General features: G+C 42.8%; 1 protein-coding gene across 1 annotated transcript in view; it reads left to right on the forward strand.

The window, feature by feature from the left end:
* The first annotated feature begins 1,749 nt into the window (after positions 1 to 1,749).
* LOC127645132 (fibroblast growth factor 11-like) overlaps positions 1,750 to 26,018 on the forward strand; it is a 145,284-nt gene continuing 121,015 nt past the window's right edge. The window contains exon 1 of the mRNA XM_052128654.1: positions 1,750 to 2,223. Within this exon, the coding sequence (XP_051984614.1) occupies positions 2,031 to 2,223 (193 nt within the window). The 5' untranslated portion in view covers positions 1,750 to 2,030. The remainder of the gene's footprint in view (positions 2,224 to 26,018) is intronic.

Consider the following 26,018-nt stretch of genomic DNA (forward strand, 5'->3'; position numbering starts at 1 on the left):
ATAACAAAGTAATAATTATAAACATCTTTTGTTTCAGTAATCACACTAATGCAATAGTTTTTGTTTTAGTTTATATGTGAGTTCACAATTTTGAAAATGTGTTTGAGTATGTATAATAATGTGATTCATTCATATCTTTGTTTTATCTTAGTTTATGTGGCATGTGGGTTTGTGTTGGTGAGAAAGTGTAAATAAGGAGTGTTTACTTATTACTGAGGAAAGGACGGCCTCCTCTGTCTCTCTCTCTCTCACTCAACCAACTATCTGTCGCTTTAAGGCAGCATGAGGCAGGTTTAATTTTTTAATGACCACCAAAGCGGTGGGGGGGGGTTGAGGAATGAGAGGGGTTGGTGTGAGGACATGAAAAGAAGGATGGATTTTGAGTGATCGCAAAAGAAGGAGGGATCTGAGTGACAGAGAGGGAGGGTAGAGAAGAGATAAGGGGAGGGTTTACAAAGAGCTAGAAACAGAGAAAGACGGAGTAAAGCATAGCATGTTGCCAGTGTTGGCTCTGTAACTCACACAGCAGGGAAGGGAGGGAGAGCAAGAGAGCGACACGTTCACACACTCTCAATCACTCTCATACACACACACATCCATACACACACACACACACACACACACATACTCAGACTCTCACATTCTCACATTGAATCAGAGGTGCCTTGCTGAGGAGACTCTAATATGTAAGCCTGCAGGAGTGAGAATACTTTTACAAGTGTGCATTTTTATTGCAATTCCGGAAAATTGGGCTAAAATAGAACACAGGGACACCGGGACAGACCCAAAGGCACCTGGGGATGTACTTCAAATGAGACCTTCACAGCAGAACTGGCATATGGTGATAATCGATAGCTACAAGATGGACAAACAAATACCTGTAACATCTATCCTTTACATTCCTTTCTCTCCTATCTTTCATCCCTCCATCAGTGCCTCCCTTTCTTCCTTCATCCTCTCAGCTCAGCTGGTGTGAAGGACACAGAGCTACGGGTTCCTCCGCTCTCACTGCCTGGTTGTCTTACGGGAGTCTGGGGGAGTCTTGTTGCTCCCCTCCACTCTCCTGCTCGCTGCGCTTTCGCTGGTTCATGAATGTCACCTCTATCTATGGAAGCCGCTGGAATTTACAAACACTCTCATGGGAACTGGTGGAGCAGGAGCAAAGGGGAATGTCAGGAGGACTGAGAAGGAAGAGAACTTGTCATCTGTCTTATTCCTTTCAATCTCATTCCCTACCCCAGGCATGAGGTCCAGGGTCAACAACTGTTTTTGACTTTTAATCCTTTTCTCTTTCTTTGCTTTTTGTGTTCTTTGTCACAGTCTACTGGATGCAGTACTTGGATTCAGGTAACAGAGTTTCAGAGAGGTTGTCTCAGGATATTTTTCCTATTTTCCATAGGATCTGTTTTTACACATCCCTCAATTTTCTGCCATTCATCATATGGGGATCTCACTGATCTGAGGAACCATATGGAGAGAGGGGTTGGACATTGCCTGCCTTTTTTCTGGACTTGCAGAATAATTTCTGATCTGGGTGATTTCTGAAGATCAGCGGTTGATCCAAAACAAAAGCTGAGGGAGAGAAGCAAGTGTGCCAGTCAGGCTGGGACAGAACAGCAGGGACGAAACAGACCAAAAGTGAGTATGGTGTTGCTCTGTCTGTTTCACTTACCTTTCAAAATACCAGTACGGCTCCATGGATCGTGTTGACTACCACTTTCCCAGTCCATTTGCTGTGCAACAAGTCCTGAAATACAACACTGACATTACTAACACTGACAGTTTAAAAGCCAAATAAGTTTATTGTGAACTTCACAAGTGTTTTGTCCCACCCCCTTTACCACTAAACCAAGCCCCTTTTGTTCACTATTAAGTTGTGAAATATTCACCTCGGTTATTGTGGGTTACCCTGCTTCACTCTGAACATCTGCCCTCATTCGTGCTCCTCTCCTCTGTGGCCCTGGGTGATCGGACAGGTGGGTGGCCCACTGACACCCTCTGCACCCCACGGGTGAGCGGGGCACAGCAAAATGGCTGCCCTTGCCAGCTCGCTAATCCGACAGCGCAGAGAAGTCAAGGACCCCCAGGCCAACCGGCAGGTCTCCAACAAACGGAAGCCCTGCCCCAAGACCAACAAGTCGCTCTGCCAGAAACAGATCCTCATCCTCATCTCCAAAGTCCGGCTTTGTGGCAGCCGAGGGAGAAAGTTGGAGAAAAGACCCGGTAAGTCTCCTAAAACTCACTTTTCCATTCTGACTCAATCAAATCTCCTGTCTCTCTCTCTAACTCCACTTCTATTTTACACTTTTTGTAGTGCATAGACTTCCATTCATCTGAATTGTGTGGCATTAGCATTTAAATGGACATGGGAAGTAACTTTTACCTCTTCATACTTCTAAGCATAACTCTTTGAGTTATGAATGTTTGGTGGTCTTGATCTATGATCATGACAGTTCGAATTTGAGACTGTTTGGTTAGCATTTATAAAATAGGAGCTTTAAAATAATTAGTTTCCGTTAAAGGCCAGTGATGACATGCTGCATAGACAAAATTGAGCTATACAAAAAAGTACAGATTGATCACAACTAAACCGATCAGCTTGCTTTTTGCTTACTAAAATGATGTTTGGAAAAATGTCTTTTGTATACAAATAAGAAAAGCCTTTTCCACTGTGTGTCAATGGCGCGTGTGTATGTATGGATGAGAGTGTGCACTCTGTGAGACTCGTTCAGCTCCGGCTGAGAGGCATGTGTCACTATAGTGAGTTTATGTTGTGTGTGGAACCCAGAGCAGCATGTAATCATTCCGATAATTTTGCTGCATGTCTCTGCATTTGACATAACCTGTTCATTTATGATCACCCAACGAAACCTGATACACGCCACAATCATTCATATACACATAAAAAGATGTAATTCTCTCTTTTACGATGAGCTGTTTCAGACAATTCTGATTGAAATGTTGCTTTTGTGCTTAGATTAAATTTCAGATGCATCTGGGAGAAATAGCATGCCATTTTTTTTTTTTTTTATGTTTTCGTTGTGTTTTCTTCATTTGTCTTTGTTTTGCTTTAATGTCATGCAGTAACACGCTGAGATAGTGACTGATTGTTGCACAAACAGATTGATCACACTGAATTTGGCAACAGTAGGTTGAAAGTTTTGCTCCTGAAACTGGTCTGTGCTTTTCAAAATCTGAATTACTGTCCCCCAGTGGCCGAAGCTAGAAGTGCACACGCACGTTGGCACCAAAAGGGATTAGTGTTTTTAGTTGTTAATTATGTAATACAGACAACAGGTATGCATATTTTATTAGGGTGTATACCTTACACCCTAATCAAAACCTGAGTAAAAAATTATCGAATCACACTTACCATTGTTTTTGGGATACTTCCTGATTCCAATGGGAACAGAACCTGTGTGTTGGAGGTTGCTCATGTAACATACTAGCATACACACTACATAGAGGGAAATGTGTTTATACTTGAAATGATGCAAAAATGTCTGATGGAAGATGCCACTTGTCAATTTGGCTGAATGCGGTTCATTATTAGGCTACATGAACTATTGGAATCAATCAATGTTGATTTCCTATGTGATCATGATGTGCACAAAATGCATTTCAAAAAGTACTACAGTAAAATCAGCTACATATACAGGGGTTGTACACTCACCTAAAGGATTATTAGGAACACCTGTTCAATTTCTCATTAATGCAATTATCTAATCAACCAATCACATGGCAGTTGCTTCAATGCATTTAGGGGTGTGGTCCTGGTCAAGACAATCTCCTGAACTCCAAACTGAATGTCAGAATGGGAAAGAAAGGTGATTTAAGCCATTTTGAGCGTGGCATGGTTGTTGGTGCCAGACGGGCCGGTCTGAGTATTTCACAATCTCCTCAGTTACTGGGATTTTCACGCACAAACATTTCTAGGGTTTACAAAGAATGGTGTGAAAAGGGAAAAACATCCAGTATGCGGCAGTCCTGTGGGCGAAAATGCCTTGTTGATGCTAGAGGTCAGAGGAGAATGGGCCGACTGATTCAAGCTGATAGAAGAGCAACTTTGCCTGAAATAACCACTCGTTACAACCGAGGTATGCAGCAAAGCATTTGTGAAGCCACAACACGCACAACCTTGAGGCGGATGGGCTACAACAGCAGAAGACCCCACCGGGTACCACTCATCTCCACTACAAATAGGAAAAAGAGGCTACAATTTGCAAGAGCTCACCAAAATTGGATAGTTGAAGACTGGAAAAATGTTGCCTGGTCTGATGAGTATCGATTTCTGTTGAGACATTCAGATGGTAGAGTCAGAATTTGGCGTAAACAGAATGAGAACATCGATCCATCATGCCTTGTTGCCACTGTGCAGGCTGGTGGTGGTGGTGTAATGGTGTGGGGGATGTTTTCTTGGCACACTTTAGGCCCCTTAGTGCCAATTGGGCATCATTTAAATGCCACGGCCTACCTGAGCATTGTTTCTGACCATGTCCATCCCTTTATGGCCACCATGTACCCATCCTCTGATGGCTACTTCCAGCAGGATAATGCACCATGTCACAAAGCTCGAATCATTTCAAATTGGTTTCTTGAACATGACAATGAGTTCACTGTACTAAAATGGCCCCCACAGTCACCAGATCTCAACCCAATAGAGCATCTTTGGGATGTGGTGGAACAGGAGCTTCGTGCCCTGGATGTGCATCCCACAAATCTCCATCAACTGCAAGATGCTATCTTATCAATATGGGCCAACATTTCTAAAGAATGCTTTCAGCACCTTGTTGAATCAATGCCATGTAGAATTAAGGCAGTTCTGAAGGCGAAAGGGGTCAAACACAGTATTAGTATGGTGTTCCCAATAATCCTTCAGGTGAGTGTATATATATATATATATATATATATATATATATATATATATATATATATATATATATATAGGGAGATAATAGAACATTAATGTAAAAAAAAAAAAAAAACAGAAAAAGACTAGACAAACTTTTTATTGCACCCTACGTAGTTGAATTGATTTTTGCTGTGGAAACATGCACCGAATTATTTAACATAAAACATCACACTGCTTTTGCCTTTCACAGCAGGGGGAGCCATAGAGGTTGATGAAGTGGGGAAATGCCAAATGAATCTATGTTTGTGTGGGAGATCACAGCATGCACATGACTTCATAACCCTTCTGGCTTTCTGGTTAAAAGAAGTGAAAAAATGGGGAATCAAAAAAATAATTATTATTTATTTATTTTTATGAATAGTACTTAGCATAGCCTGCAGGAAAGTTTAATGCGGTTTTAAAATTGAACAGTAGGCTCCCGAATGCACATTTCAAATGGAGACAGTAATGGGTTGCATAATAGACTTTGAATGTTTGTCTTTGTGCTTACTGTGTGTGGCTTATCTAAAAGTACAGGTGAGCCTTGGATAAATAATTTTTATTACAAGGGTTGATTTTGGACTAGACTTGATGTTCACTTGATAAAGAATGGATATTTGTGATAAGTCCTTATTTATGAGTAAATGCACTACTGCATATACATACAGTACATACACAAACATACTTTACACAAATACCTACTCCGTTAAAGATTTTCTCATCAAAAAAAACAGTAAAGAACTGGCAGCAGGTTTGCCAGCAAGTTACTGTAAACTGTTTTAGTTACTGAAATTAACAGCTAGATACTCTTTTACAGATACAGTATAGAACTGTAATTTAGCAGCATATAGCCATCAAATTACATACTATCTACTGTTGTTGAAATTAACAGCTATGTTCCCAGCATGCACTGCGGCATGAAGAAATTATTTAGAATTTTTACTATTTACTGGTTTATTTTGACGTTGTTTTTGTTGCAGTTTAAGTTATTTGTATTTTAATGTTTATTTAAATGTTTGTTATTTGTCACCATTGTTTGGTTTTGTGTGCCGAGAGTTAAATTCTGTGTGTGTCTTGTAATTTTGTGTTATGCTGCAAGTTCAAAAAACATCAAACACTCAATATGCTGCTGATATCATTTTGTTGAAATATCCTCTACTGTTTTTGCTTTTATGTGTAATGCATCACTATTGACACATATAGTGCCATTTGCAAGGTAGGATCAGACATTCAGACAGTCCTTAGATTTAATCTTCCAAATAGCACAGTGCAACAACTTGTGTTTTACTTATACATAAATCGATTGGCTGGAAGAACATCATTTTATAATACAGAAGGTCCAAGGTGCCAGCTCAAGAGAACACTAATCACCATAATGGTGACTTCAAACAAAACACAACTATTGGATAACAAAACAACAACACTAATTAAACTAAGACTTCTATGAAGTCTGAATAAAAACGTTTGTACATGTTTTTATTTACTGATTTATTTTTGTAGCCCAAATGCATTGCCAAAGCATACATACTTATTCAAGTGCAAAGGCTTATGGGTATTTCACCATTATGACCCACAATGCAGTGCAATACTATTTTACTGTGTACAGGTTGTTGCTGTTTTTTCATGGTACCAAAAAATACACTGTTCAATCCTGGCAACATTGTACATTTAATATGTACATTGCATCAAATGTTGTTTTTATTATTATTTGACTTCTCAAGAACAGAGGTGTTGGTCAGAAACATCATGAACACTAACCATGTGCCACAAACGAAAATTTTCATTGGGGGTTTTAAAATATGCGTTTCAAAATGTCATTAGCTTTCGCCAAGATGATATAATTTTCCCCTAATGCCGTACATACAACAGCTATTTACCATACAACTATACAGTTAACAGTGAGCCTGCTCTTGATCTCCCAGAATGTAACATTTTTAACAGCAAACTATTGTATTTCAGAATCACGGTAGATTGCTGTAGGAATTTGGCCGTAAATTGACAGCAATTTTTTACAATGTACACTTGGACTCATACATTTTTTCATTAAAAAATGTACTCTCCTGAAAGTCCCATTAGTTCCTATGGCCCAGCTGCATTCATGCCACCACAGTGGGATATTTATTGCACGTATATCTGAAGTTAATCATGGTAATCGCCATGGAAACCATATTCCTGTAACGCAGCACTGCCGCCGCAAAGTGCCTCATGCCAAACGGCTATTACGTCTATGAAAAATGATGCTGGTTGCGGTGCAGTAGACGAAGAAATGTTTTCTGTCAGTTTTGGGTTGTGGGTTGTGTGGATCATGCATTAAATCTCAGGTCCTGTGCCTTTGTTATGCTAACTATGCCTGGATGAATTTGCCTACTGTTTGATGGAGAGGATCAGAAAGAGTCCACTTATGATGTTAGCTGCTCAAAGGCACAGTTTTGCCTGTCAGCACAAAACTAGAGAGAGCTGCTAAGCTTTAGTGCTGTGTACTCTTGTAGTTCTCTTTTTTTTACAAGAGTGTCTTACAAAAACTTCAAACCATATTAAAAGTTTAGTTCACCCAAAAATGAACATTTATTTACTCACCCTCATGTGTTCTAAACCTTTAAAACTTTATTTATTTTGTTCAACACAAAGACAAGTTAAGGCATTTGTACACCAAACATGAATTTTCGCCACGATTTCTCACTGAAATCAACATTTTGAAACTAAACAATAGATTCCTAATGAGCCGTTTACACCTGGAGTGAACATTCGCACCATATCGTGTGCAACAAAGCAAAGCTTTTTTTACGGTGTCATTTATTTTTCTTGCCTGCCAATAAAATGCCCTGAATGAGCTTTGAATCACGTGTCAGGAGCCACTGCAGTTACTGAAATGAGTGCCACTAAAGCACAGAAAGCTGTTATATCCACCAATATTAAACACTGAAGGAACTCGAGGAAGAAATTCAGAACCAACAGTGAAGATGTGTATTTGATTTTTAACAAATTCCTTAAAAACTGGCATTTTTTCTCATAGGTTCTCTTAACTTAACGTAAGTTCTATTGCTGCATTACAGCATTGCATACCCTTTAAAAATGAGAGTATCTTCATAATTTATTCAAAATTATATTGCTGCTTTTTTTCCCTTTGCATTTAATCTGCATTTAATCTTCTCCTAAATCTCTAATCTAATATATATTGCAGCATCTTTTCCTTTGTATTACTTTAAAAAAAAAAACTTTACCAAATATTAATACTATTCCTGTGATTTGCAGTACACTGCAGATATGTCGTTGTCTTCAAAATGCCATTGGATACCAAAAACGAAGCGGTCCCTCCACTTAATAGTTATGGCTGTTATGTTAATAGTCATCAACAGCTGTGCTTTTGTTTGCAGCATTAAACTATCTAATAATTGGTAAGACATGGGTGAGATCTGGTTTATAGGTTGCTTTATAAATTCGTAACATGCAGGGTTAGAGCAAATGTATAAAACATAGATACACAGTACAATAAGATCCAATCACTATTGTTCCTATTGACAACACCCTGTGTGCATTACAGAGTGATTTTAAACTAATGTACTTAGTTTACGCACAAGTATAGTATATACTGTAGTATGCGCGGCAGTGGCATATCAGCATTATTGTGCCAAATAATAACGTTTTAAACATAATATGTTTTTAATGCTCGGTTCTGTCTAATCACCCCTCAGACTGTATAAACATGATAATACTGCCAGTCAACTTGTCCAGCAGGTGAACTGAAATAATTTCAGTGTCTTCAATGCAACCTGGTTTCTTATGCCACCCACACACTTTACGACTTTCTAAGTCACTGGATGCTGTTCTTTTCACACTAAACAACTGTCTGTCTATAATGGGGTATCTTGAAGTTGCTGTGGTTTGCACATTACATGAGGGATCGGCGACAGAGTGTCACACATTACAAAACATTTTACTAAGAAGAATCCTCAACAACTCTGTCTGGTCTCAAAACTACTTTTCACAACAAAACACACATACAGGAAATGATGTAAGATCACACATGAGACAGGAGTTCTTCCCTCTAAAAATGGTGGTCCACAAGAAGCTTGCGATCCAAGTTGTTTGTGTGCTGATTTGCAGAAAAATTCACACACTGCGATCGTCGCTCACGGGAGCAAGCACCGATTTGCCTCTGATTTCGGGCTTTTGTTGGTGATCTCCATTAACTGTCGGCGAGTGGAAAATCAGGGCTAAAATCGTCTAGTGTAAACTCGGCATTAGTGAAAACGTGACTCTATAAACATTTGTGCAAAACTAGTTATACGTGTTTTCAGGTAAAATTCCCTACAGTTTTCAGTGAAATGAACACTAGAGGCACCAGAACAACTGTGTGTTTTATACACTTTCAATCAAATCATAATTTTAATGGCTGATTATGACTTTATAAATACTTGTTCCCCTTCTGTCACTCACTCAATGTTGTGTCAATTGTAGTGACACAATGGGCTTCTTTCGGGTGCCTCGGATACCTCTGAATATGAAAAAGGACAGAATTTGCATGTCCCACCCCCGGACATACAGGTATAAAAGGCGGGGATCATGCATCTGTTCAGTCAGATTCTTTCTTCGGAGCCGAGCGGTTGTGTGTGTTCAGCGAGCTGAAACCTCACTCTGTTCCACTCACCTCTAAAAGAGAGTTTTCCTGTTGGATCTATGAAGCATCGCCAGGCTTTCTCCCTCCTCTGCATGCCAGTGCAGTCCACACCCCTGTGCGCTTCTACAGTTTTCTTCTAAAAGAGCAAACCGTACTAGCCGTACTCCCCTCAACCCTCACGGCTAGACGACTGGTTCCTCGGGTCAGGGCGACGCTCAAAGCCACCCTCCAATGAGGTAGACCTGAAGGACGTGTACTTTCACGTCTCGATCTTACCACGACACCGACCCTTTCTACAATTTGCGTTCGAGGGCCGAGCGTACCTCCCCTTCGGCCTGTCCCTGTACCCTTGCATCTTCACGAAGGTCGCAGAGGCCGCCCTTGCCCCACTAAGGGAAGTGGGCATCCACATTCTCAACTACCTCGATGACTGGCTGATCTTAGCTCACTCTCGGGAGGCACTATGCGCCCACAAGGACCAGGTGCTCAGGCACCTCAGCCGTCTTGGGCTTCAGGTCAACTGGGAAAAGAGCAAGCTCTCCCCAGTTCAGAGCATCTCTTTTCTCGGCATGGAGTTAGACTCTCTGTCACATGGCCTGTTCAAGTCCGGCCATGTGACATGACATAGTCATGGAAGCAGCACGAAATTATGTAGTTGCTTCAGAAAGTGTGCTTTTTCATTTTGCTTCTGCATTTTAAAACACTATCAGTTAGGTTCAAGCATTGACAAGGTAAGGATGTCTTTTTTAATGTCTCATATACACTGCCTGGCCAAAAATAATTCTATAATATTTTGTTTGACCGCTTTTAGCTTTGATTTGACAACCTTATGCAATGTCACAACATTTACTTCCATCCAGAGTTGCATTCATTTTTGGCCCAGATCTTGTATTGATGAGTCGAACCACTCAATAGAGTTTTCTCCAACACATCCCAAAGACTTTCAATCGGGTTAAGGTCAGGACTCTGTGATGACCAATTCATGTATGAAATGATTCCTCATGCTCCCTGAGCCACTCTTTCTCATTTGAGCCTGATGAATATTGGCATTTTTGTCCTGGAATATGTCCGTGCCGTCAGGGAAGAAAAAAATCCATTGATGGGATAACCTGGCCATTCAGTACATTCAGGTAATCAGCTGACTTTATTCAGCTGATTTTATTGCCTATTTATATAGCTGATAACATTGCTGACCCTAGACCTGACAAATTGAAGCAACCCCAGAGCATAACACTGCATCTAGAGGCTTGTATAGTGGGCACTATGCATGACTTGTTAATCGCTTCATGCACTTCCCTTCTTCTGGACTCATCAGACCACATTACCTTTTTCCATTGCTCCACAGTCGAGTCTTTATGCTCCCTAGCAAATTTAAGTAGTTTTTTCTGATTAGCCTCACTAACAAGTAACTTCCTTGTGGCCACACAGCTGTTTAGTCCCAGTCCTGTAAGTTCTCATCGCATTGTACATGTGGAAATGGTCTTACTTTCACTATTAACATAGCCGTGAGTTCTACAGTCGATTTTTACGATGCGACTCAATTAAAAGTTTTAGTGATCTCCGATCATGTTCATTAGAGATTTAATTCCGACCACATTTCTTCCACAAAGTGTCACGAACCCCATTCCTCTGCCCCATCTCCGCTTCCTCACACACGCACACTATCTCCCTTCTCACACACGCGCACTCCCTTGTGCTTACTCGCTCGTTCCGCCCCCTTCGAGTTCGGACGCTCGCATTGCTCGCTCGAGCCCTCACGCCCACTATGCTTCCCCGGGCTCTCTTGTTCGTAAAATATCTCCTCCCTCTGGCGCACTCGCCTCAATCAGCCTGAACATTATGACCACTTGCACTCACGCGCTTCCTATCTTCACACATTGTTTACACCTGCACTCACGCGCTTCTTGTCCCCACACATTAGTTACACCTGCACTCGTCTCGTCACCTGTCATTGTCTACACCTGCACTCGCCCCTATAAATACACTATCCCTCCGTTTGAATCCCGTTGGTTATTGTATTTAGTTCCCCGTATCGTTGCCCTGCTAGTCTCGTCTAGTTTTGACCACCCCTCTGTTTGATTACCTCTTAGCTTGCCAACTCCCTTTTCCTCTCGTTTCCCTGTCTTTGTTCCCGCTAGTCTCGTCTAGTTCATCGCCCTACTTGTTAACTGTTTTCCCCGCTATCGTTCACCTCCCTCATTGGATCTTCCCCCTTGTTATATCTTTGATTCCCCGGCTTTTGACCCTACGCTTCCCACGACTACTCTTCATTGGATTTGCCCCTTGTTTGTACTTTTGTCTGGACTGCCTTTTATTAATAAAGCAGTTTTCATCCAACATTGTGACTGTCTCATCTTGTGTGGGTGTGTTCGCTACAGAATAACCAACCTCACCGTTGACAGTCACAATGCCCCGCATAAGGATTCGCGCGGCTCAATAGAGCGGAGGAACACGTCACATTCAGCGCGAGGAGCTACGGTGTGGAAGCATGATCGCGGCTCACAGCCCAGGGCCAGCAGGTACGTGCGATTTTTGATTTTTGTCACCCTGCGTCACCTGTGTCTGCCCCTGAGCCCGTTTATGCTTCCCATGCGTTTTGAGCGCCGTAAGCTCTCCACCCCGGAGAGGTTTTACGGCTCTTCAGACGCTGACCAAGGGGTTTTTATGCGAGGCAGCGGTTGTGTAACCCATAACCCCGCCCTCGGCATTATGGACCCAGCGGCCCAACTCGTGGGTTTGCGTCAGGGGAGCCAAACCGTGGAGGCTTATATTATGGATTTTTGTGTCCTGGCGTACCAGGTGAATTTTAATGAGGTGGCTCTGAAGACCATTTTTCAATGTGGTCTGAATGAGCCAACCTCATCATTAATGCCTGGTGGTCGCTGCCCCCTTAACCTGGCTCAGTTTATTGACCTCGCCCTACTGTACTCTGGTTCCTCGTTCACTGTGGGGGAGGCAGACACTGAACCAGCGCTCCACACCACGGCCCCCGTCTCGAAGCCGACCACGGCCCCCGTCTCGAAGCCTACCACGGCCCCCGTCTCGAAGCCTACCACGGCCCCCGTCTCGAAGCCTACCACGGCCCCCGTCTCGAAGCCTGACACGGCCCCAGTCCCTAAGCCTGACACGGCCCCAGTCACGAGGCCTGTCACGGCCCCAGCCTCGAAGCCTGGCACGGCCAGCGAGCCAGCGCCCATGCCCGCCACGGCCAACGAGCCAGCGCCCATGCCCGCCACGGCCAACAAGCCAGCGCCCATGCCCGCCACGGCCAACGAGCCAGCGCCCATGCCCGCCACGGCCAACGAGCCAGCACCCATGCCCGCCACGGCCAACGAGCCAGCGCCCATGTCTGCCACGGTCAGCGAGCCAGGGCCTGTAGCCTCGACCGTCCCCATGGCCACGTCCCCTGTTGGCCGAAGACATAAGAGAAGGAAGAGGGCCCCTTCTCCCCAGTCTCGTCTTGTGCTCAAGACCTCAGAGGGTCCTGCAGAGTCTCCCACGGCTCTGCAGACCTCTGCTCCGCCCTCAGGGTCTCCCACGGCTCTGCCGGGTTCTGCTCCGCCCTCAGAGTCTCCCACGGCTCTGCCGGGTTCTGCTCGCCCCTCTGAGCCCTCCCGGGCTCCGCCTCACGAGTCTCCAAGGGCCCCTCACGAGCCTCCTAGGGCTCCTCCTCACGAGTCTTTCATGGCTCCACCCCTCAAGCCTCTCACGGCTTCGCCTCTCGAGTCTCTCAGGGCTCCATCCCTAGAGTCTTTCATGGCTCCACCCCTCAAGCCTCTCACGGCTTCGCCTCTCGAGTCTCTCAGGGCTCCATCCCTAGAGTCTTTCAGGGCTCCACCCCTCAAGCCTCTCACGGCTTCGCCTCTCGAGTCTCTCAAGGCTCCATCCCTCGAGTCTTTCATGGCTCCACCCCTCAAGCCTCTCACGGCTTCGCCTCTCGAGTCTCTCAAGGCTCCATCCCTCGAGTCTTTCATGGCTCCACCCCTCAAGCCTCTCACGGCTTCGCCTCTCGAGTCTCTCAAGGCTCCATCCCTCGAGTCTTTCATGGCTCCACCCCTCAAGCCTCTCACGGCTCAGCCTCTCGAGTCTCTCAGGGCTCCATCCCTCGAGTCTTTCATGGCTCCACCCCTCAAGCCTCTCACGGCTTCGCCTCTCGAGTCTTTCAGGGCTCCATCCCTCGAGTCTTTCATGGCTCCACCCCTCAAGCCTCTCACGGCTTCGCCTCTCGAGTCTCTCAGGGCTCCTCCGCCTCTCAGGGCGTCCCCTCTCGAGTCTTTCATGGCTCCACCCCTCAAGCCTCTCACGGCTTCGCCCCTCGAGTCTCTCAGGGCTCCTCCCCCTCTCAAGCCTCTCAGGGCTCCCCCTCTCGAGTCTTTCGGGGCTCCTCCTCCTCTCAAGCCTCTCAGGGCTTCGTCTCTCGAGTCTTTCAAGGCTCCCCCCCTCAAGCCTCTCGAGCCTCCCAGGGCTCTGCCTCCCGAGCCTCCTATGGCTCTGCCTCCCAAGCCTCCTATGGCTCTGCCTCCCAAGCCTCCTACGGCTCCCCCTCCAGAGCCTCCTACGGCTCCACCTCCCGAGCCTCCCAGGGCTCGGCCACTAGAGGCTCCTGTGGCTCTGCCTCCCGAGCCTCCTACGGCTCCCCCTCCAGAGCCTCCTACGGCTCCACCTCCCGAGCCTCTCATGGCTCTGCTCCCAAAGACTCCAGAGCTTCCTAGGGCTCCGCCTCTCGAGCCTTCCACGGCTCCGCCACCCGAGCCTCCTACGGCTCTGCTCCTTGAGACTCCAGAGCCTTCTAGAGATTCGCCTCCCGAACCTTCTACGGCGCCACCTCCCACGGCGTCACCTCCCCCGGCTCTGCCTCCAGAGCCTACCAGGGCTTCACTCCTGGAGCCTTCTACGGCGCCACCTCCCACGGCGTCACCTCCCTCGGCTCTGCCTCCAGAGCCTACCAGGGCTTCACTCATGGAGCCTTCTACGGCGCCACCTCCCACGGCGTCACCTCCCTCGGCTCTGCCTCCAGAGCCTTCCAGGGCTTCACCTCTGGAGCCTCCTACGGCGCCACTTCCATGGGCTCCACTTCCTGAGCCTTCCAGGCCTTCGCCCCTAAAGCCCCCCTTGGCTCCACCTCCAGAGCCTTCCAGGCCTTCGCCCCTAAAGCCTCCTTCGGCTCCACCTCCAGAGCCTTCCAGGCCTTCGCCCCTAAAGCCTCCGTCGGCTCCACTTCCAGAGCCTTCCAGGCCTTCGCCCCTAAAGCCTCCGTCGGCTCCACCTCCGGAGCCTTCCAGGACCCCACCTCCAGAGCCACCTACGGTGCCACCTCTGATGGCTCCGCCTTTCACGGCTCAGCCCGGACTTCCTGACCCTCTACCTGTCCTGTGGCCTCTTCCCTGGCCTCCGGACCCTATTCCTGTCCGGTGGTCACCTTCCAGACCCCGGACCCAGTCCCTGTCCTCCAGTCGCCTTCCAGACCTCCTGACCCAGTCTCTGCCCTATGGCTGCCCCTAGACCTCCCGACCACCCACCTGTCCACTATGTTCCCCTGACCTTGTCTTGAACTGCCCATTGACCCCCATGGACTGTTTCATTTCCCTTTTGTGCCTTCTGCCCCCCGCGAGCTCACACGCTCGTTCTGTTCCCCGCGAGCTCACACTCTCGTTCTGTTCCCCGCGAGCTCACACTCTCGTTCTGTTCCCCGCGAGCTCACACGCTCGTTCTGGTCCCCTCGAGCTCACACGCTCGTTCTGTCCCCTCGAGCTCACACGCTCGTTCTGTCCCCTCGAGCTCACACGCTCGTTCTGTCCCCTTGCGCTCCTCGCAGCCGAGCGCGGCCGTCAGGAGCCGTCCTATTCAGAGGGGGGAGTACTGTCACGAACCCCATTCCTCTGCCCCATCTCCGCTTCCTCACACACGCACACTATCTCCCTTCTCACACACGCGCACTCCCTTGTGCTCACGCCCACTATGCTTCCCCGGGCTCTCTTGTTCGTAAAATATCTCCTCCCTCTGGCGCACTCGCCTCAATCAGCCTGAACATTATGACCACTTGCACTCACGCGCTTCCTATCTTCACACATTGTTTACACCTGCACTCACGCGCTTCTTGTCCCCACACATTAGTTACACCTGCACTCGTCTCGTCACCTGTCATTGTCTACACCTGCACTCGCCCCTATAAATACACTATCCCTCCGTTTGAATCCCGTTGGTTATTGTATTTAGTTCCCGTATCGTTGCCCTGCTAGTCTCGTCTAGTTTTGACCACCCCTCTGTTTGATTACCTCTTAGCTTGCCAACTCCCTTTTCCTCTCGTTTCCCTGTCTTTGTTCCCGCTAGTCTCGTCTAGTTCATCGCCCTACTTGTTAACTGTTTTCCCCGCTATCGTTCACCTCCCTCATTGGATCTTCCCCCTTGTTATATCTTTGATTCCCCGGCTTTTGACCCTACGCTTCCCACGACTACTCTTCATTGGATTTGCCCCTTGTTTGTACTTTTGTCTGGACTGCCTTTTATTAATAAAGCAGTTTTCATCCAACATTGTGACTGTCTCATCTTGTGTGGGTGTGTTCGCTACACAAAGCTGACAGTTCACCACTAACCTTCCAGGATTTAATAATGCCTGGACAGTTCTTAACCCAATTCCAGTGATTTCAGCAATCACTTTAGTTGTTTTCTTTGCTTGATGCAGGCCAATAATTTGCCCCTACTGAAAAACAGTAACATCTTTTCTACGACTATGGGATACGTCTTCCGACATGATTGTTTAATAAATGAGAAGCTAGACACTGCATCAGTTAGAGTTAAAAGAATTGTTGCCAGCTGAAGCATATTAATCACTGCAATAATGATCCAATCATAGGCTCTTAAGTATCTGCTTATTTAAATCCAAATGGCAACATAGATTTTTTGGCCAGGCAGTGCATATATATATATATATATATATATATATATATATATATATATATATATATATATATATATATTTGTTTATTTTAATTATAAAATTATTTGAGCTTATGCTTGATATTATATTTTATTTTTCTAATGCAAGGCAGATCTTTCATCCAGTGGCTACTGGACGGGCATGTACTATCCTTCCAGTAGACTGCGATTGACCTTAATCTTGCATGGACTAAGCAAATACAGATAGTTTTGGTTTCATAACTGGACAAAGATTTAGGCAGTAAGCCCAAGACACTGAGTTCTGGAGTAAGTGGAATAGGTTTGGAGATGATTTCAGCGATAAATCCAACTACTTCTTTACAAAATATTTTATCTCTTTTTTTTAATTCCCAGATACAGTGGAACAGAGTTCCCTTATGGATTTCACATGTATTACAAAGATCTAGAATATTACAATTAAACTGATTCATCTTTTTCAAGTTTTTATCAAGTTTCATCTTAAATCTAGTGTTGATTGATAGACACTGGGCCCTGCTGCATATCTTATTCCATTCCATATGTGAAGCTTCATGCATCAGATCTACACACCATGCTTCTATCTTTGATTCAGATGACTCCGTGGAGCAAGTTAGGAATTTATTGTATTGTATCATATCATATCAGTGTCATATTTCCTTTTGAGATCACTTAAAGGTAGATGTGTGTCATCATCATATAGATCTTTCGGTATTCCAGGTCATTAGTTTGAATTCCTTTAATGAGGGGTTGACATCTGATTGCAACAGCTATGGGTTGTAATGCTAAAATAAATAGCATCGGTGACAAAAGGGTAGACCAGCTGCGTACCACAATGTAATTGAAAATGTTTAGAAATTATGTTATTTGTTCTAACTTCTGCCATTGGATCGCTGAAGTTTATTACCAAAACCAAAACGTGACAGTACTTTAAACATGTAAGACCATTCCACACTGTCCAATGCTTTTTCGTATCGAGTGAAAGGATACGGTTGTATTAGGCTTAATTTTTTCATGCATTATATTTAGTACACGCCTAATGTTGTGAAAATCCTGACCATTTTGATAAATCTATTCTGATCTGTCTCTATCAGAGTTGGAAGAATAGTTTCTAAACTTGAAGCAAGAATTTTGGCAATTAGCTTGGTGTCTGTGTTCAACAAAGAAATTGGTTTATCTTTAATAATGATTATTATCTAGACATTATGTTTATATTTGAACCATTGCTTAGTTTGTATTTGTATTTGTAAATGTTTTTTTGTTTTTTTCTCTGGTCATCACACTCTTTTGCATAAACAATTAAATAAATAAAATACAAATTGTTGCATACATACTTAGCCCAAAAAACAAAAGGCATACAGACAAATATAAGATGCTCCACTGTGCACTGACCCCAAGAACTCGCCTGCTAGTTACCCTACCTCCCTCAAAAACATTGGCTTCAACATACAGCCACACCGATCCTCCTGCTACGAGGAGCGGTTTGCTGTTGCTCATACATACGTCTAATCACATTCAATGCTCCCACAAACCATGGCTAGAACTTGAAGAAGCCTAGTAAATAATCTGCATTGTTCAGAATATGAACATCCCCCAATATCTCATGTAACTGTTCAACCTGAACAGCTGGTTATATATGAATGTGTATGTATTGTCTGTTTCTGTTTCTTATATGACAGATACTCACAGTAACACTAACAGTGTTACTGTGAGTAACATTTTGACTAACAATTTTGGGTATGGCTAGCAATTCTCACACAGATCCCAAATCAGCTAGAAAGCGTAAAAGCTTCCCTGACTCTGTTTCTTATCACTCGTACTTTGACATCGATTCACAGGCGCCAAAACCTCTCCCATTTAAGCCTAGCCATCCATTCGGTATTGACTTAGGTAGCGTGCATCAGGCTGTGCGGTCAACCTCCAATATGATGTTGCAAGAAATTGACTTTTTCATGCTGTGTTTTGCTCAGGCTGTAGTTGCTGGGGTATGCAGCTTTACAATCCATCAGGGGTGGGAGCTCGTCCTAAACTGTCCATCACATTCCAGCTACCAAGGAGCTTGGATGGAGGTGACCCCTAATAAATTGTACAAATTTCTTGGGTTGCTCATTTACATGGGGTTTTCAATTCTCCCTGATTCCCATTCTGCCCTACAAAGCAAAAAGGCAGTAACTACGCAGAGTGCAGAACTGAGAAAAATGACTTTAAAGTTATCCTGTCATCCAGCCTAAGTAGTTGTAGGTAGATTATTGGACATGTGGCTGTTTTGTTACTTTATATTAGCTTATTCTTTGTACATATCAATCCTCATATTTAATTTGATATTTTACCACTATTTTGCAGTTACTGTATTCTTGCTTTGTATTACTTAACAAAAACGTAGCACCATACCAAGGAAAAAGGCAGTAACTACAGATTCTCCAAAAACTATTTTGCCACAACTTGGGCTCTGGGTGTGTTAGATACACTGTATTTGAAATAATTGGAACCATTTGTTTTCCTGAACATGGATATACCAAACCCAAACTAATTTGACCATTTTAGGTCAATATTTTCCACCCGGAAGCTGTTCTGATGCTAAAACGGCTGCTTAAAGTCTCACATTGCTAAGCTGTATCAAGGCCCAAATTGGGACAATTTATTTTGAATAGGACCACATGCTTTTCTAGTTATTGAATATTTTTCCACCGCTGGTTGGATTATAACTTTGTGACATGAACAACAAAATGATGACATGGCATCGGCGATGATGTGAAGTTACAGAGGATAAAGTTACAGCTAGGAGCAGGGAGGATCAGGGGCAGGTAAGCAAAGCTATTTAAAACATTGCCTGTCAATTAGCATAATGCTATCTGAATGGACCTCTGAGAGGAAGTCCCGCCCTGGTGGCTGACAGGTGTTTATATTGTGATAGCCTAGCCTCTAAATGTTTAATTTGTCACTGTTACTTACCATTCTCCGGGTATTTTCTTTTCAATGCCAGTTCGACCATCTTCTTTCCCCAGCTTTGTGCCATCTCAAACAAAATTTGTGTGAAGTTAGAAGGGTGAAATCGCAAATGTTAAAACCGTCCCGTGAGGATGCCACGAAGTCAGCTGTGTGTGTTCACCATGTAAACAGTACCTTCACTGCGCAGCAACACGGTTATTTTTTGTTAGGTAAAACATAACAAGAATACAGTAATGGATGTTACTGTACTCTTGCTTTGTTTCACTAGGGCTTTTTGCAGTTACTGTACAAACGACTACCATTTTTCTCCAAAACGACACACATTTGAGATAAGATGTTTTGTCACATAACAAAGGATGCCTTGAATGTCATGAAAATGATAATAACTCATTTTTGACCAAAAATGCAGTTACTGCCTTTTTGTTTTGTAGGGCAGCATTGTCATTGGGGAACCAAGTCACTTCAGGGCCCATGGGTGAGGGGATTTACGTCGCGTGACCGGTACAAGGTTCTTTTAGCTGCTCTACATGTTGTAGACCCTACCACAGAGGATAATCAGGATTGCCTTTGGAAGTTGCGTTATCTTATGGGCCACCTCAAACAAAAATGCAAGCAGCTCTTTCAGCCTAACCAAAATCTGGCAATAGATGAACATAGGTCAAGACTAAAGTTCACTGGTTCGATCCCCACAGCCACCACTATTGTGTCCTAGAGAAAGGCACTTAACTCCAGGTTGCTTCAGGGGGATTGTCCCTGTAATAAGTGCACTGTAAGTCGCTTTGGATAAAAGCGTCTGCCAAATGCATAAATGTAAATGTAAGCCTACTCGGTGGGGTTTTAAATTATGAGTAATTGCAACATCAGACTCGGGGTATACTCTTAATTTGAATGTTTACACAGGTAGTCATGGTGGGTGTGTCACTGACTTGGCTTTAGTTGAATCGTTACTGCAGCCATTCAAATACCAGGCCACAATGTTTGTTTGACAACTTTTACACATCCCCAGCTCTTATGGTTAAGTTGTTAGAAATGGGAACTAATGAATCGAGAACTGTTTCCTGCAGAATTTAAAGACATCAAAAGATGGGAATGCAAGACAGCTCATGGAGATATGAGGTGGTGTAGGATTGAGGGGAATGTAATTGTAATTCAGTGGAAACATGAGTGCAGTTACAAGCCTCTCAAATTTCAACAATGCGAATGGCTCAACCGAAATTACTAGGTTTGTAAAAAATGATGGCGACTGGACAAGAGAAGTAGCCCTCCAGCCCACTGTCATCAGCGATTGTAACAAAAACATGGGTGGTGTTGATTGGTTAGACCAAATGATAAAATCTTATGATGTCCTACAAAAAACTTAACCCATATATTCACGCTAGTTTCCCTTTGCAAACACTAAAGCCTGTAGTCCCTTCTTCGTCATCACTCCACACAGTCCATGTCCCTAAATTTGAAGAGTCCTCTAAGAGATGTTGGCTATACTATTTGAAAAGTAGGACTGAAAATAAAACGAAAGTAGCTTGTTGCACACCGGAATGTAATGGCAAAATACTTTGTTTGGTTTGCGATAGGAACTGTTTTCAGTCTTGGCACTCAGCTGAGTGTGACCAGTTTCCTGAAGAGGCCTAGGTTTGGCTGTGTTTACTGGTGTTGTCGTCTTCCCCTCTATTCTCCCTCTCTTCTCTCCACAGGTATTGCAGTTGTAGAGTATTTATGAATTTATATATATTCTGTTCCTGCACTCTTTATTAAAAATGTATTTACTGTAGATAGTTCGAAAGTTTGCTTTTGTATGTTTTGCTGTGTAATTTGTCTGTAATTCTAATGTTCAAATTAAATAAAATGTGTGTTTTATTGAACACATAAAATGCATATTTCAGTGTTTGTGTCCTTCAATTTCAGATGCAATCTCAGTTTATTATTACAGGTGCTCAAAAGACTAAATCTAAATGTTTGTTATATTCCGTTTTCCCACTAATCACTAGAATGGTTAATGCCCTAGTTCTTCTCTTCAATATGAAATATACAGTTCAGTTGTGTGATGTTATATGAATATAATATAAATTTGGATATGAATATGATATTCTGGCACAGAATGGAATTTTCGGAAATTTGGGCTCAGGCTTTAAAGGGTTAACCTTGTAATATTGCCTTCTCTTGACGTGTGTCTTTCTGGCAATGTTACTTCTTGTGTGCAATACATCACTTCTCCTTTAGCTCGCACAAACTTCAGAACTCTTTCCTTGTCTCTGCAGTTCAGAAAGCACATAATGAGCATCCAAGGGTGGTCGCAATCTCGCCAACTCTGGAGGAGTTGTGCCCTCTCAATGATTATCGGTTTATTGAAAGATCCGACCCCCAGAACTTCGGGAATCCATCGCTCCAGGAAGGTTGACACATCAGACCCCTCTGCACCCTCCGGGAGGTTGACGAGGCAAAGATTATTATGGCAACTGTGATTCTCTTGATCTTCCACTTTAGTGCTGAGGGTCTTTAGCTGCTGCTTGAGGGTAGTTACTGATTTCTGTAGTATGTTGATATGGTCCTCTGTATCGCTGATACGTTGTTCGGCTGTGGTAAATCTACCTGAGAACTCTCTGATGTCTCAATAAAATCTTGTATGGCTGACATGAGCTCTGTGAATTTAGAAGAAAAATCCTCCCTCATGCCAGTGATAGCACTCATTATGCTAACTTCTTGATTTGTATTAGCATCAGCGCTACCTTCTTTGCCGCCACTTAGAATGCCAGAGAGTTGGCTAGCCGTCTCCGAGTTAGAGTTATCTTGTTGTCCCAGCTTCTATATTGTTGCCCGAGATGTAATTTTGACGTCTAAGTATGACACAAATACCTTATGTATATTTTGAATTATTTGAAAACTTTGCGAGACTGTTTGACTTTGCTAGGTTCAGGCAAAAGTTTTAGGTTAGGGAGGTATGTTTTAAAAAAATTATAATATCTAAAATTCACCTTAAAAACTTGTCTGAATATGACACAATTTTTCATGCTTTTGGGGCCCCAGCTGGATATTTCACTAGAAACCTGCAGCCAAACGTGTTGTTTGCTTGTCAATTTGGAATTGCAAAAACGTTGTCATGTTCACGTATATCTCATGAGACCAGGCTGCTTCATTGTGTTCTTTTTTGTTGAGCAAATAAACAAAAAACTCGTCATCACTGCTACATCTTTTTGTTTTCATCTGCTTGCTAGTTTGTTTGAAAATTTGTCATTCTTCTTCTCGTCCGTGATGGGCATAGGGTACTGGGTTAAAATTGCTTGTCAATAATCACCACCAATTGTAAAGGCATGAATGTGTAACTGCAATTATAAGCATCACTTTCTATGTAAAAGGGCCATTTGTCTGCTATTCAACTCTCATAATCGCCTTTGGTGTGCTTTAGGCCTTTAGGCAGAGTGTTAGCCTCAGTCGCAAATTACTTTTATTTTATTGAAAAAGATGTAGCGAAAATGAATAGTCACTGAGGCTAACATCTGCCAAACATCTTGTTTTGTGTTTCACAGAAGAAATAAAGTAATACGGGCTTGGAACAACAGGTGAGTAAATGAAGGGTGAACTATCTCTTTAACATTTGTTTCTGTTTGCATCTCTCTTCGTCTAACTCTGTCTCTCACAGTAGAAACATGATTGACCTTTCATTTAAGTTAAAGGAGAGTGTGTAATTTAATTTATTTTTTAGAAACTTTAATGAAAAACGAATGAAAAAATGCTGGTAATGAATGGTAAAATCTGGTTAACTGTAAATGACCTTATCATATACAGGGAAAAGTTGAAAAGTTAAATTATAATTAACAAGACATGACATGTACATTTACAGTAAAATCCTCTAAAAAACGTTTTTTGTTGGTCTAAGTATAAGTCATCAGCAAATCACATGATGTTTCCTTACATTTTTTTGTTGTTAGTTATGTACAATAGGGTTTGTTTGTTTGTTTGTTTGTTTTTCTTACATTTTTTATGGTGTTTAGTTAATGTTTATTGCATTATTGTTGTGCCATATTTGTTACACTTTATTATTTGGCCTTATTTTACCACCTGTATTATTTGTTTTCAATATATTTTAGTACATATATTTATAACAACAGTAGATTGAAGAAGTTAAATTGTTTTTGTATATTACCAACATGTCATTTTTACAATATACTGGCACCAAAAGACCATCCTGTAATGCCTGAAACGTCATGTTTATTTATTTGAATTTAAATCTTTTGACAGTGAATTTGGCAACTGCCTTTTTTCATAATTTAACAGGATTTTTGGCAGCGATTCCCTCACATGTCCATATGCCTCCATTCATGTTTCTTTGTACAAAAAAATCTCTGTCGAAATCATACCCAGTTTACTCTATTCAGTGTAGAATCAGCCAATCAATTATCGTGGCTGTAGATAAATCTGTGTGTGTGTGTTCAGTCAGGTGAGATTAACAATCTCCAATCACAACAGCCTACTCAGCATTTAACAAGGTCACCCTCTAGTCCGACACTGCACCAAAAACACACACATATACATATTTGACAGTCCTTTTTAATCAAGAAACTTGAAAGTAATTGTAATGGTGCAAAGTATAAACAGTATTTCTATGTCTTATTTCATAATCAGTGACACAAGACACACGCAAAGGACAAGCATAGCATGTACTCGTGATGCAAATGTTGTCCTTTCAGCTCAGAAATGAGTGTGTGGTGTGTACAGTGTGTGTTTGTGTTTGTCAGGCGACAGCAGGACAACAAGCAATTGATAACGGATATTTGTATGCATTGCTGTGTTTGCGGATCGTTGGAGCACTTCATTGTTACTGGGTGATTCATTCGTCCGCACAGTCTGCCTCTTATTAATACTCTCTGATTCATCAATAACTCTCTGCTGTCCTGCTCTTTTTTCCATTCCTCTCCTTCCAATGCTCTCCATTTTAAATCTTAATCTCACTCAGGACCATTTCCACTCTCTCTCTTTGTCTCATTATCTTAGTGTGGCATCTTCTCTCATTGAGCGAGCCTCTCTCTTTTTTCTGTTCTCTTGTTTATTCTCAACTGTTTTCACTCTCAGCATTCTTTCTTTAAGTCTAAAGCTGTAATGATGTTGGTTGGGTAGGGCCATTTGTCTGATATTGACAGTGGCACAGAAAAACATTGTGAGTGTATAATGGGAAAGTTGCCTGCTCTGCTTCTGAGCTATTGTCCTACTGTTGTGAAGTAAGTGTAGACTGCTGCTTCAACTCATTACACTGTGTAGGTGTGGGTATAATTCTTTCGGTTTGGTTGTCAGTAACCTAGGTAACATGTATTCACCTATTGTTCTTTATTGTCTCTTATTCAAAGATGAACAGATTTACTAGAATGGTGTGTTGGCTGTGGAAGCATATTTAAAGAGTGTCATTTATAAAACATTTCCCACCGGGGGGATGTGATAAAAGAATATTAGATTCTAAGTCCTTTATAAAGAAGTTGCATAGTCTATAGTGTAAGTTTATGGGATATAGTGGTATTTGATTTAATAGTGCTGTTAAATCTGTTATAGGAACAAGTATAAATGTCAATGCTGGCCTAAAACACTACCACATCCATCATAAGCACTGATGTTTGAGAGATACAGTAGTGTTCCCATCTCGGTATCTCTGGAGTTCTTTCTGTCTCTGTCTGTTTTTCTCTCTCTCTGGCTCTTACTGTATTTCTCTCTTTAAAAAGAAAGTCACTTCAGAACAATTGTTCTATGTTGATTGATTGCTTGATGTTTTACATCAGGCACATACAAATTAAATTTGGGTATCAGAGTCTGGGTGGCAACTCACCCAGTTGAAAATAAATAAATAAATAAATAAATAAATAAATAAATAAAACAGCTTAAATCAAACTAAGGTGTTTGGATGGTTTTTTGTGGTTACTCAGCTTGGTCAGGCTGGTCAGTTGGCTGGTATCGAGGGGTTTTGGCTCACACAGATCGACACAGATCAACTACTCACATAAAACAAATCAAAGACAGCACAAGCCTCCAATCAATTAAAGAAAAATTATAAATGTTGCTAAATATTATGATGTACAACCATTAGTCATCACAGCAGCTCTGCACCATATGGTGAGTATAGTTTCTTTATTTTCCCCCTTTTTCTATTTTTATTTTTTTTATGAAATTAGGTTTTTGAAATAGGGGTGCATCATGAGATCCACAGTAGAATGGTTCCTTCTGTAACTGTAAACTTCAAAGCATCTAGAGTGGGTTGGATGTAGGCCTTGAGATGGGTCATGACCAGGTTGAAGCACTTCATTTTGACAGGTGTGAGTGCAATGGGGTGGAAGTCATCAAGCCACATTATCAGTGACTTCTTCATCACAGGGATGATGTGGCAGTTGTGAAGTATGTGGGGACAACAGTCAGCAAGGTGTTGAAGATGTAAGGACAGCAATCAGTTAGGTCTCACACTTCTTCAACACCCTGCAAGGAATACCACCTGAGCCAGCAACATTTGTGGGTTCACTCTCTGAAGGGTTCTTACCTGTGCTGTGGAAAAATCTGGTGAACTGTTTTTTAACAGTTTGGGAAATGCACATAAAAATAACGAACATTTGTAGAATTGCTTGAAGAAAACACTCTTAACCGCTAAGATAAATTGTTATTGGGAAACGAGACCCAGAT

Source organism: Xyrauchen texanus, chromosome 1, assembly GCF_025860055.1.
Source record: "Xyrauchen texanus isolate HMW12.3.18 chromosome 1, RBS_HiC_50CHRs, whole genome shotgun sequence".
NCBI classification, from domain to species: Eukaryota; Metazoa; Chordata; class Actinopteri; order Cypriniformes; family Catostomidae; genus Xyrauchen; species Xyrauchen texanus.